At 49.3% G+C, this 13115-nt stretch overlaps 1 protein-coding gene across 1 annotated transcript; it reads left to right on the top strand.

Moving 5' to 3' along the window:
* The first annotated feature begins 231 nt into the window (after positions 1-231).
* On the top strand, positions 232-7321 carry Eif2b2 (eukaryotic translation initiation factor 2B subunit beta). Its single transcript, XM_032908152.1, has 8 exons — positions 232-449; positions 557-677; positions 831-979; positions 2441-2604; positions 3641-3736; positions 4260-4397; positions 5364-5430; positions 6796-7321. Exons 1-8 carry the CDS (start codon positions 287-289, stop codon positions 6951-6953), a joined length of 1056 nt encoding a protein of 351 aa, XP_032764043.1. The 5' UTR covers positions 232-286; the 3' UTR covers positions 6954-7321.
* The last annotated feature ends 5794 nt before the right edge of the window (positions 7322-13115 follow it).

Below are 13115 nucleotides of genomic sequence, written 5' to 3' on the forward strand. Positions count from 1 at the left end.
ACAGGGAGGGAGAGCCGCTTACTATCCCCATAGCAACCAGACTGGCCAGTGTCCTACGGGCTTCGGGCGCAGACTCCCAAGAGGACACTTCCAGCCGTCACTTCCCGGCGGCGCGCCCAGCTCCGCTGTAACACGTTTCTGATTGGCCTCAGCAGAGCGAGGGGCGGGCTTACAACTTCTCAAACTCAATTATGCTTCACCGAGCGGAAGTTGACCTCTCTCGCCCCGGAAGTGAAACTGTGGTCTGGCAGTTGAGGCTTCTGCAAGTCCAGGGACTGTGGTGGAGATGCCGGGTGCCGCGGCGAAGGGCTCGGAGTTGTCCGAGAGGATCGAGAGCTTCGTGGAAACTCTGAAGCGAGGTGGCGGGCGGCGCAGCTCGGAGGACATGGCTCGGGAGACCCTGGGGCTGCTGCGCCGGCTCATCACGGACCACCACTGGAACAACGCCGGTGCGGCAGCCCCAGCCCCACTCTTTTTGTCCTCGTTCTATTCCTGAAGCTGATATTCACTCTCACTGCGCGCCTGCCCCGTTCATCTGGTCTCTCTTGGGTTTCAGGGGACCTAATGGATTTGATCCGCAGAGAGGGTAGGAGGATGACAGCCGCGCAGCCCTCCGAGACCACCGTGGGAAACATGGTGCGGAGAGTCCTCAAGATCATACGGGAGGAGTATGGCAGGTCAAACTCACAGCTTGGGTGGGCTCTGTGGGACCAAGGGATGCTGGCTTTTTGTTATTAAAACTGTGCCCCCTATCAGCTTGGAGCCTCTGTTGTGACTGAGCTGCTCCGGTTGCCCCCATGTTCACTCTTTGGGTCTTGTTGCCTCTTTAGACTGCATGGGCGCAGTGATGAGAGCGATCAGCAGGAGTCCCTGCACAAACTCTTGACATCGGGAGGCCTGAGCGAGGATTTCAGCTTCCATTATGCCCCACTTAAGTCCAACATCATTGAGGCGATTAATGAGCTGCTAGTGGAACTGGGTAAGAGATCTGATCACTAAATGGACAAGATAGGTCGCAGGCAAGTGAAACAACCCCCCGAGAAATTATTCATTGATAGGGATAGGGGAGATTACCAGTCTTCTGGTTTGAACAGCATCTGGTAGGAATGGACGGGAAACACCAGGCCTATAGTAACTGCATCTTTCAAGACAGGCCTGCTCTTTCAAAGCACATTATTCAGGAGATTTCTTTTAGGGCAAGTCTTTATTTTATTTAATTTATTTTATTTTGTAGCAAATGAACTTGCTGGGAATGTAACTCAGTTGAAGAGTACCATACTTGAGACCCTGGGTTTAATTCCCAGCGCTGCAAAAACAAACAAACAAACAAACAAACAAACAAAAAACAAAACAAAAAAAGAAAACAAACACACACACACACACAGAAAATGAATTCCTGAAAGTCACATTTGAAAGTTTCTTTTTCGGGGTTGGGGATTTGGCTCGGTGGTAGAGCGCTTGCCTAGGAAGAAAGTTTCTTTTTCACTAAACTTCATCTTGACTTCAAAAAATGTTTAGCATTAGTGTGTATGTGTGCATGTGTGGAGGCCAGAGGACAACAGAGTTTGTCTCTCCACCTTTATGTGGGTTCTAGGGATGGAGCTGTTCCAGGTTTGACCATCAAGCACATTTACCCGCCAAGCCATCATACCCACCCCTTCTTGAATTTATATACATACCAGCTCCATCCTTACTCACAGATTTTCAGAGATTAACACTGGGTACTGGGGCTGGAGAGATGGACGGCTCAGCAATTAAGAGCACTGGCTGCTCTTGTAAAGTCCCCAGATTTAGTTCCCAGCATCCACACTGTGGCTCATAGCCACCTGTAACTCCTATTTCAGAGGATCCGATGCCCTCTTCTGACCTCCACAGGGACCAGACACCTGTGAGGCTAGCAGATGCGAAACATTCATACAATGAAAATAAATGGAGAGACAGAATTTTAGAATGGGGACTTACAAAGCACGAACTAGGTACCATCTGTGCTTCAAACCACCACGTCCAAGCTGCTCTGGGCTTTTGGATTTTGTTTTTCTTTTGTCCCCCCATCGCCCATGGAGATGCTGTGGCCACCTTTTGGAAGAAGAGTTCTGTTAGGGGAAGATCTGGTTTTGGTTAGTACTTCAGGATTTCCCAGATTGCCGCTTCCCGCCTTACCTCACCTTACCTCACATTCTCCAGCAGTCGTAAGGATGAGGTTAGTGGCAGTAGTGCCTGATGAGTAGGAGCGCTGCTGGGATATGTATAGAGCAGGCTGAGGAGCGGAGGTCCGACCCCAAAGGAGTGATGCCTTTAAGAGGTTGGAACGTTGCCCTTTGAGCCTTTAAGCCTGGCGATGGCAGGTGGGCAGCACGAGAGCAGGCTTCCCTTGGGGACCATCGCGTGTCTGGGGCAAAGCATGACGCTTGCACATTCTCTTGTGAACCTATTCTTGCAGAAGGCACAACGGAGAACATTGCAGCCCAAGCTCTGGAGCACATCCACTCCAACGAGGTGATCATGACCATTGGCTTCTCTAGAACAGTCGAGGCCTTCCTTAAAGAGGCAGCCCAGAAGAGGAAGTTCCATGTCATTGTTGCAGAGTGTGCTCCTTTCTGCCAGGTAAAAGGGGCTGCTAGAGTCACAAAGAAGGGGTGAAGAGGGAATAAAGGAGGGGTGAGTCTGAGCCAACTGTGAGTTGATTAGCTCTACCTTGAGTCATTAAGAAAGTAAATCATGCTGGATGTGGTAGCCCATACTTTAAATCACAGCTCTAGGGATGTAGAGGCAGGTAGGTCTCTGAGTTCGAAGCCAGCCTGGTCTACATAGTGAGTTCTATGACAGCCAGGACTACAGAAAGACCCTGCCTCAGAGAGGAGGAGGAAGAGGAAGAGGAAGAGGAGAAAGAAAGAAAGAAAGAAAGAAAGAAAGAAAGAAAGAAAGAAAGAAAGAGGAAGAAAGAAAGAAAGTCAGTCCTGTCAGGAATGCTGGCAGCACAGGCCTTTAGTCTCAGCATTGGGGAGGCAGAGGCAGGTAGATCTCTGTGAGTGTGAGAACAACTTGATCTGGTACATGGTGAGTTCCAGGTAAGCAAGCGCTCAATAGTGAGAACCTGTAAACAAACAAGGGCTGCACACACCACATACACACACACCAAATACACCACACACACACACACACACACACACACACACACACACACACACACACACACACACACACACACACACACAGAACCCTCCCCAAACAAAATATCAGTGAGGATTTTCAAGTTGCTGTAGATGCATTTAAATGGTAGTTTAAGAAAGCTGTGTAAATGACTGGTCCTCGGTACCTTGGGTGTGACTGGTGTTTAATCTCACTCAGTCCTTACGTAAATAACAGGTGTCAGGAAACACACAGGACATCAATGTTGTAAAAGACCGGGATGGGAGCTGTCCTGCTGGCTGTGCTTGCATTACGTAAGCAGTTGTATTTCCAGTTTTGTGCTGCTCTGAAGTAACATTTAATAGCGTCCCCGTGGCCTGCCAGACTCTACCACTGATAGATGGGTTATCTGGGGAACTAGATTTCAGAGTTCGAGATCCAGTTCCATACGTCAGCTCTGGTCACTGTATCACTTTGTTCTATCACCAGGCTTTTTCCCCTCCTGTTTCAGGGACATGAAATGGCCGTCAATTTGTCCAAAGCAGGTATCGAGACAACTGTCATGGCCGATGCTGCCATTTTTGCTGTTATGTCAAGAGTCAACAAGGTGGGTGGCACTGGAATCACTAATTCTGGAATACGAGTTTCTTTTTCTTGTCTTGTGAGGTCCACAGTGAGCAGGTTTCTAGCTCCATTTGAAAATGAGCACTTGGGCCCCTGGAATCTGTCCTCTGGCCTTGTCCCCCTCACCCACATCACCAATCCTCCCGAGGAATAGCCTCTAAATGTGACCGATGCATTGAGAAGAAGGAAGTGGAACTGAGCTAAGCGTGCTAGTGAGCTGTAGGGGTTTGCTATGGGTTCCCACGTCTGCTCAGGGAGCGGGCAGGGTGGGTGGTAAGTGACCGGGCTTAGGTCCTGGGAGGTGCTGGGCATGACTTCCAGGAAAGGCCGGGGAAAAACCGGTGTTGCAGCTTCCCGAGCCATGCCGTGTTTGTCAGAACTAGGAGGTTCCCTGGCCCTCTGCTGCCTATTAGCCCTGCAGAGGCCAGGATACAGGCCTGAACGTCCAGCCAAAGGCCCTGTTAGGTCTCCACCCCAAGGTGCTCATGGCTTTTCTCCTCCCAAAGGTGATCATTGGTACGAAGACTATCCTGGCCAACGGTTCCCTGAGGGCTGTGGCAGGAACTCACACTCTGGCACTGGCAGCCAAACACCACTCCACGCCTCTCATCGTCTGCGCACCCATGTTCAAGCTCTCTCCTCAGGTGCGTCAGTCCGTTTGTAGCTGGAACCAGCAGTGAAGGACAGATGTGTAGGCTTCCACTCCGACCTTCAGCGTACTCCAGGGTCTCCTTTTGACTTGTTCCTTGCTTAATGGATTTGATCCAGTACAGGCTAAAAGGGAGCCATAGGTGTTTTGAGCCAGGAACAGAATCAGTAGTTATAATCCTTCACCAATAACATCAGGATAACACAGGGCAGAGAAAGGCCCTGTACATCCCATTGCCACTATTCTCCATTGCCCCAAACACTTCTGGAAATGTCAAGCAGGCTGAAACTAGGGTCATAGAATCCTCTTTTTAGGGGTGGGAGTGTGTGTCATTATTTCAGGGCCTGTCTTCCGGAGCTTGAATATCAGCAGTTGTTAAGTGTGTAGTCATTTTACGGTTACAGAAATTTCGCATAGGAACAACCTGTGTCTGCATGGTCATACCGCAGTTTAATTACCCATTTATTTAGGCTGTTTGTTTGGTACAGGGTTTTTCTGTGTAGCCCTGACTGTCCTGGAACTCTTTGTAGACCAGGCTGGTCTCGAACTCACAGAGATCCACCTGCTTCTGCCTCCTGAGTGGTGGGATTAAAGGTGTGTGCGCCACCACCCGGCTATTTAGGTTTTTTAAAGTATATTTTATTTCGCATGCTCTGTGTGCATGCCCTAGTGCCCAAGGAGGTCAGAAGAGGGCCTTGCATTCCGTGAGGTATACAGATGGTTGTGCATTGTCAGAACAGTAAGTGCTCTTCACCGTTGCCCGTCTCTCCAGACCCCTAGCTAAGGGTGTATTTATCGGTGGGTATCGGTGGTTTACCTCTTACCTTCTGTGACTAACGCTGCTCTACACGGTCATATATGAATCCTTTGTGGGCCGTGCGTTTCTATCCACACGGCAACAGCAAGGCATTCAGTGAAATGGCCGAATCTCTTTAAAAAATGTTTCTTTTCTTTTTTCTAGTTCCCTAGTGAAGAAGATTCATTTCACAAGTTTGTGGCTCCTGAAGAAGTCCTTCCTTTCACAGAAGGTATGGGCGTGTGTGCGCGCGCATGTGTGTGCGCGCGCGAGCACATTACTTATGTAGACCATTTTCAGTTGCTGTAAGGAGTCGTCTTTTTTGGTGAATTGGCCACTCAGAGCAGCAGATCTGAAATACTTGTACTTGTGATCTCTCCTGCAGCCTAGATGCCCCATGTTGTGGGGGAGGGGTGGGAAGGAGGTGTGCTTCTCAGGCCTCATTTGAAGGCAGCAGCTCTGGTCGGTGAGCCCACGGTCTGGCGAGCAGTCAGCTGGCTGCACACACTGTGTAAGAACAGAACACTAGATGTTGGCCTGATTCTTCTTAGAAGTTGAACAACTTATCCTTTTATTTAGTTTGGAAGCCAAGTGTAGTGGCGCTCATAGTCCTCACTTAGTGAGTTGCTGAGGGCCATCACAAGTCAAGACCATCCTAGGCTCTCTGTATAGTGAATTTCAGGCCAAGCAGAGCTACGTGATGACACGCTGTCTGAGAACACTAAAGGGAAAGAGAAATTCCTGTTCTGCATCGCTGCACGTGGTGCAGGGGATAAAAGAATGAGGCATTAAAGCCCTCTTGCCACAGACATACGCTGTACATGGTGGGCAAGAAAGTGTGGGGTCCTGGGATGTGTTAGAGAGAAAAGGTGGTGGTGACAGGACTTACCTAAGACTGGTGACGGGTCCTGATTGGATGGCATTGCTGGAGTCCTGAATGAGTTGGCTCTGTGTGAGGATTTGAGACGACATTCTAGGGACTGTGTGTCTAGCCAGTTGGGGAGAGCTGGTCATGTGGCTGGACTGTTTCAGGCGTGGGGGAGAGTGGGTCAGAGTAAGTTAGTGTGGTTGGTAGGGGAGGGATGGACCTTTAAGGTTGCAATCTTGAATTTAAATGAAAAAAAATTGTTGTTTGTGTTTTATATGTATGGGTGTTTCACCTGCATATCTGTGTACTACATGCAAGGCGGTTTCTTCAGAGCTGGAAAGGGACATTGGATCCGTTGGATCTAGAGTTACAGCTGGTGGCGAGCTGCCATGTGGCGGTAGAAACCAAACCCAGGTCCTCTGGAAGAACGACTGGTAACGCTAGCCAGTGAGCCACTGCTCAGCCCCGAGTTTGAATTTTAAAAGCTATAAAAAGACACAAGAGAAGTTGGGTTTACCGTCGTCGTAGTTAGTTTTAGTTTGAGGCGGCGTCTCTGACTGTCCTCACACTGGCTGTCCACCTGACTCAGCCACTAGAAAGCACGAGTCACAGCCACCTCTCCCAGTTTGAGTTTAGCCACAAGTGTCTAGCACGCCTGTGTTATTGAACTTGTACTCTGCTGTTAGAGCTGGATCCTCCGTTTACCTCCAGCATGTGATTGTCTTGCAGGAGACATTCTGGAGAAGGTCAGTGTCCACTGTCCTGTGTTTGACTACGTGCCCCCCGACCTCATTACCCTCTTTATCTCCAACATTGGTGGGAACGCACCGTCCTACGTCTACCGCCTGATGAGCGAGCTCTACCATCCTGACGACCATGTCCTCTGACACGGCCTGTCCTACGCGGAACCAGCTTAGACCCGGAGTGGAGTGGAGACACAGTGTTGCTGCTGCAGTGGGGACCGGAGAGTCACCTTAACCCTCAGTGCCTGTCGCCTGCCTTCCTACTCATGCCCAGTGAGGAGTGGTCCAGGACTGCTCCTGCCTTCTGGGCTTATCTGAGCAGCAGGCCTTGCTTCCCTGGGCATTTTGGGGCCACTTTGTGACTAGGCTATGTCTGTTTCGGGAACTTCAGCCTCCTGGCTCTGTGGTGCGTTAGACAGACATACCATGACTACTTTTGTGGGTCGGTGTCTGCTCAGAAATGCCTTCCAGACCTTTCCCTAGGCTGTGCCAATAAAAGCTACTGGAAACTCCCCAAGTTCATTATTGTGCAGAACTCTGACTGGGCTGAAGCGCAGTGCAGCCCTCTCCGTGTTTGCATAGAGGGAGGGCTGGGATCAGACAGGAAAGCCTACAACAGAAGTGTAAACAAAAGTAGTTTCCCATGCAGCTAACTGGATAGGGCCCCAAGCAACTTTTTAGTATCTACGGTAGTGGCTTTAAGAGTTGAGCCTCATGCCGGAGAGATGACTCAGCAGTTAAGAAAGTGACTGCTCTTCCAGAGGTCCTGAGTTCAATTCCCAGCAACCACATGGTGGCTCACAGCCATCTGTAATGAGATCTGATGCCCTCTTCTGGTGTGTCTGAAGACAACTACAGTGTACTCACATACATAAGATAATAAATCTTAAGGGGGAAAAAAGAGGCAAGCTTCATGGAGCTTAAAATGCACCACCTTGGGGTCTGCTTCTGGACTGCTGCATCAGGTTTTGGGAAGGGAATTGGTTCAAAGCCTCCCTTTCTGACGAGGTTGAGGACTCGTTAGTCTGGGAGGCAGTTAGGAGCCTACACTTGCAGAATTACTTAAAGGAACACAAGGACACACAACGACCAGGGTAGCTCGATCACAGCCTGTTTTCCGCAACAGCAAGAAGGAAGGTAAATACGGTGTTTCTGCTACAGTGCTGTGCAGGCTGCAGGTGACGCGTCCTGCAGCAGCTGGACGGCAGTGTCTGGGTTGAAAGTGCTTTGGTTTCCCCAGCCTTGAATTTGTATTCTCGTTATTAAAAAAACTAGAGAGGCGTACTCTTAACAAATTCCAATTTCTTGCTTTTCTGAAGACTCAGGTCAGGCTTCTCCTGACCCACATCCCCAAGTGGCAGGTGTGCAGCTTCTCAAGTGACTGTTGGTGGCCCAGTGGTGAGCACAGCAGCCTTCCGAGTGGCTGCAGTTAGCTACAGCTGCCTAACATAATTCCATTAGGTTGGAAGTGACAGGCCACCTGTCAAAGGCATACTCACATCCCCAGTTAGAGTGGGAGACGGGTGTAAGGAAGTCCACTCTCTAGTCCATGAGTTAGGGCGGGTGGCCGTGAGAGGACACGAAAGCAGTACACGAGACCCTTACTCCTTACATAAATGCAGGGTTAAAAGGTGGAGGAACACCAGCTGTAGCGTAGAGATTCCAGTCTTACATATAGTGCTTAGCAATGGAGTTTTGAAAAGGTGGCTAGGATTAACCGGGTTAGGGACCCACTGCTCTGAAAGTGACTCCCTATGAGAGCTCGGCCTCTAGAGGGAGAGGATGGATGGAGGGCAGGAGCTTAGGAATCTTCACGTTTAACCCCTAAGGCACTGAGCGACTTGGAGGGGTAGTTTGGTGGAAAGTAAGAAGTGAAAGGCTGTGGTGGGGGACGGTCATAGATCAGAGAGGGTTGACCTGAAGGGACTAAGAGCAGCCTGCCTGACTCACTCAGACTTCTAATTATTTCTCTTGTTTCTCGAATAGAAGATCCTGTGCCTTCTTAGGCCATGGTTTATGTCTGCCAGCGACAAGCCATTGTCTCTGAAAGCAGCAACTCTATCAGCAATTCACTTGGGTACAATTGTGTGGTTTGGATTAAGAACAGCAGCGAGCTGGGGACTCGGAATTTGTTTCTCGCTTGCCATGATACTTTTTGTGCATCCCAGTCTCTGTCTAAAATTAGCACGTGTCCTTCCAGGCACGACTGAGACAGATGAGCATGGAACAGAAGCTGTCTTCGAGCCCAGAAGAGATGGGCAGGGTCCCACTTTAGACTCTGACTTAAGTCACCTAAGTCAACTGTACCAGGCCCTGTTTTCCTACTACTCCTCTTCCTTCTCCTGTTCAAGGATCAGCTATGGCTGGGAAGAGAAGGGACACTCACTGGCAGGGTCAAGTCCAGAGACTTGCAACCCCCAGCCTTGCCAGGTCTACCTCACAATACTGTCTGAAGGCAGGACCCAGAAAAAAAAATAAAACAAACCTGATGCTTTTTATAATTACAGAATTATAGAAATAAGAGCCATGGGTGCGGATGTCTTCCCGAACGCACCAATAAACCGTCAGATAACAAACGCAGTTCGTAAGGACACTTGTTCCCACGGTTTCTATCTTCCAAGCTGGGCAGAGAGCAGGAAAGGCATAATTCTTGGAACTTGAATAAGGAACAGAAACTCTTAATTTAGCTTCAGAAGTCTGAAAACATACTCTCACCAAAAGAAAAAAAAAGGAAAAAAAAGTAAATGTAAACTGATCCTCAAAGAAATGCTGGTACTCACAGAATGTCTCACAGACATGCTTCAAACCCATTTAAAAAAACCAAAAACTTGCATTCGTCTATGGATGACAAACGCTGCCTGGCCGCTCTGCTGAGCTCTGTTGATTTTCCCTGTGTACAGCTTGGCCCATCAGGTCTGCGTAGCTGTGAATACTAACACAGGGATAAAATTCGAAAAGCTCCCTACCGTCTCTCTGACCTCGCAGAAACTCCTTAGGTTAGGGTGGTTTCGGTGACTCCACTGGATAAATGAACTGGCAGAAGGATAAAACTCCCACAAGTTGGTCTCCATCTTCTACATGTGTGTGCACGTTCACACACACACACACACACACACACACACACATTTACAAACAATAAAAGAATTCTCCGTCAGTGGATATGCGCCTGAGTTAACATGGAGAAGTTTTTTGAAATGCACTTGGCTTGCAAGGGGTTTGCAGGTATTGTGTATCCGGTCTGCTTCTCTGTACATCATGGCGTGCAGAGCTGGGAACAGAACTCAAGGCTTTGTATGTGGTAGGCGAGTGCTCCCCACCCAGCTGCATCACTGGGCCCCTCTTGCACCAAGCAGCTGCACCTGGATACTTTGTCAGCAGTGACATAGTCATCAATAAAGAACTCCCATCTCCACGTCACTCACAGCCAAGGCACTGCAGTTGGGATTGCTGGATGTTTCCAGTAAATGCTGTGCCAGGGAGACTCCTGATCGGTTTCCTCCCCTGGGCCTGCTGCATTTAGAATCAAGACCTGCCTAGAAACAAGCTAGCCTGTGGTGAATTACGTGAAAACTTGACTGGATCCCTAAAATTCATAATCTATAGCAGTCTGCAGGCTAAGAAAGGAGAACACAGAGTTAAGAGAACGAGGCAGGGCACTGTGTCTCTCTCTGGTAATCCCAACCCTTAGGAGGCAGAGACAAGAAGATTCCAACTTTGAGGCAGTCTGGGCCACGTGCAGAGTGAAACTTTGTCTCAAAACTGCAAACCAGGCAGGTGTGGTAACACATGCCTCTGGTCTCGGTGCTCAGCGGGCAGAGACAGCAGGATCTCTGTGAATTTGAGGCCAGCCTGGTCTACAGTGAGCTCCGAAGCAGCCAGGACCGCACAGAGACACCTTGTCTCAACCAACCAACCAAAAATGCAAACGAGGGGCTGGAGAGATGGATGGCTCAGTGGTTAAGAGTATTGTGTTCTTGTAGAGGACCTGGGTTCGATTCCCAGCACCACATGGTAGTTCACAACCGTCTGTAACTCCAGTCCCTAGAGATCTCATGCCTTCTTTTGTCTTCCTCAGCCACTGACCTGAGGACACTAGACATGCATGTGGTGCACGGACACATACAAGCAAAATACCCATACACATAAGTAACATGATAAATCTAAATGAAGTTTTTAAACACAACCAAATCAAAAGAGAAATAGTAGTCACTGGCTCCGCCCTGACTCTTAGTCACTAGCTATTCCTTGCTTTTGACATAAGCACTAGTGAGTTTTCAGCCTAACCTCAAGTGAGGCTGGCCGAGCTCGGATTTATGCTGGTGCGCTACCTTTCTGCTCAGCATTCCACCGGTGAGGTAAGACATTCCCAGTTGGGTCAGGTGTCATCATCAGACGCGATGGAGGAGGAAGAGACACTAAGGAATGGGCGTAGGGTAAAAGCTCTGAGGGTTTGAGAAAGCTGGGGGCCACGTGATGGTCTCTTTGGCCCGCACCTTCTGAGGCAATGGGCACAACGCACTGTCTAAATGATGGGCCAGTGAGTAGAGGAATAGATAGGACTAAGGATAAAGGATTTATCTGGTGTAGAAAAGCTCTAATTCCAGTCTCTCTGGACTTCCTTCTTCCCCTCTCCTTCTGGCCCCACCGCTTAGCTGTCTCACAGTCTGTAAGTGGCCAAGTACAGTGGCAGCCACTTCTCAGTCAGTCTAATGATGTGCTTTTTGCTTTGGTTTATGGCCGTTGGTTTCTTTGTAAATCTTGATCTCCTGCCTCAGCCTGCTGCCACGTGTTGGGACAGGCGTGTAGCACAATTCCCTTAAGGAATTATGCCTGTGTAGTATATGTTTGTGTGACATGTTTGTGAAGGTACCTTTGGACCCTGGTGCATGTATGGAGGTCAGAGGACAACCTCGGGCATCTGTCATGTATTCCCTCGTTTGAGGCAGGAAAGGTTTCATTTGTTCCTGTGCTGCAGACTCTGGGTAACTTGGCCTGTAATTCCCTTCCAGGGAATTCTCCTGTCTCCACCTCCCAACTCTTAAACCAACTGGATAACAGACAAATACACCCTGTCAAGCTTCCATAAGGGATCCAGGAATCTGAACTCAAGTTGCTCACGCCTGTACACTGCTCTTACGAAGCGGACCTTCTTTCTCCCCAGCCCCACTCCTGGCTTTAAGGGGACGCAGGAACAGCACTCTGGGTTTTGTGTCAGAGCAGCTCTTCTCCAGATGAGCGTGCCAGGCTCCCACATGTGGCTTGGCCGCCAGGGCTTCTGGGCATTGTGAGCTGCGTCTGCTCTCACCTAGCATGGCCCCTTAGGCCCAGATTCTAAAATTCTGGTCCTGTTGTCTTGCTTTTCTCCCAGTCTGTGCTGCCCCTAACTCCGATGGCGATGGCATTGGCGAGAAGCTCTCCCTCTGCTCTCCTGTTCACCAGCTCACTGGCAGCCCTTCCCCCACATTTAGCTTCCTCTCTGCTTTGGCTCTGGCTTTTCTGATTTGCCAGTTCCTGTTACTAAACAGAGCATGTTTCCGGGGTCGGAGATGAGGGGGCTTAAACTTTTTTATTGTATGTGCATGAGTGTTTTGTCTGTGTATATGTCTGTGCACCACGTGAGTGCCTGGTGTCCCGGAAGGTCAAGATCAGGGTCAGACTCGGGAGCTGGCCTTCCAGATGCTGTGAGCCATCAGGTGGGTGCTGCTCCCCCAACCCAGGTCTTCAGCAGGAACCTGCGTTCTTCCGCTCTGAGCCATTATCTCTCCAGGTCCTACAACCGCGGTCTTAATTCTCACAGTGGTTCTGCCATCTCCTCTCAGCCCAGGGACAAAGCACTGGCTGGAATCCAGTGATCCCCATTCTGTTCTCAGTTCCCTTAACCCTCTCCCCGGTTAAATCTCCTGACATTAGCGTCATCCACACGCACCTTTACTTCTCAATATTGTGATGGACATTGCCAAAATGGAACTCTCAAGAATGGCTACATTTCACATCTCCTAACTTTTACCTTCAAGTTACCAACACCTTTACCAACAAAATTTCATAAAGTTGAACCACTAAGTTGGCAAACTAATAAATATTATAAACCCGAATTATGTAATTTAATAAAATATTACACGGAGCTTGAGAGACTGGCTCAGCAGTTAAGAGTGCTTCCCTTTCTTGCAGAGGACCCAGGTTCTGTTCCCAGCACTCACATGGTGGCCCCTAATGACCTCTAACTTCAGTTCCATTGGATCCTGTGCCTCCTTGTGGCCTCTGTAGGCACCTACACACAGGTGGTACGCATATGCTCATACATAGACA

Source organism: Rattus rattus, chromosome 7, assembly GCF_011064425.1.
Source record: "Rattus rattus isolate New Zealand chromosome 7, Rrattus_CSIRO_v1, whole genome shotgun sequence".
NCBI classification, from domain to species: Eukaryota; Metazoa; Chordata; class Mammalia; order Rodentia; family Muridae; genus Rattus; species Rattus rattus.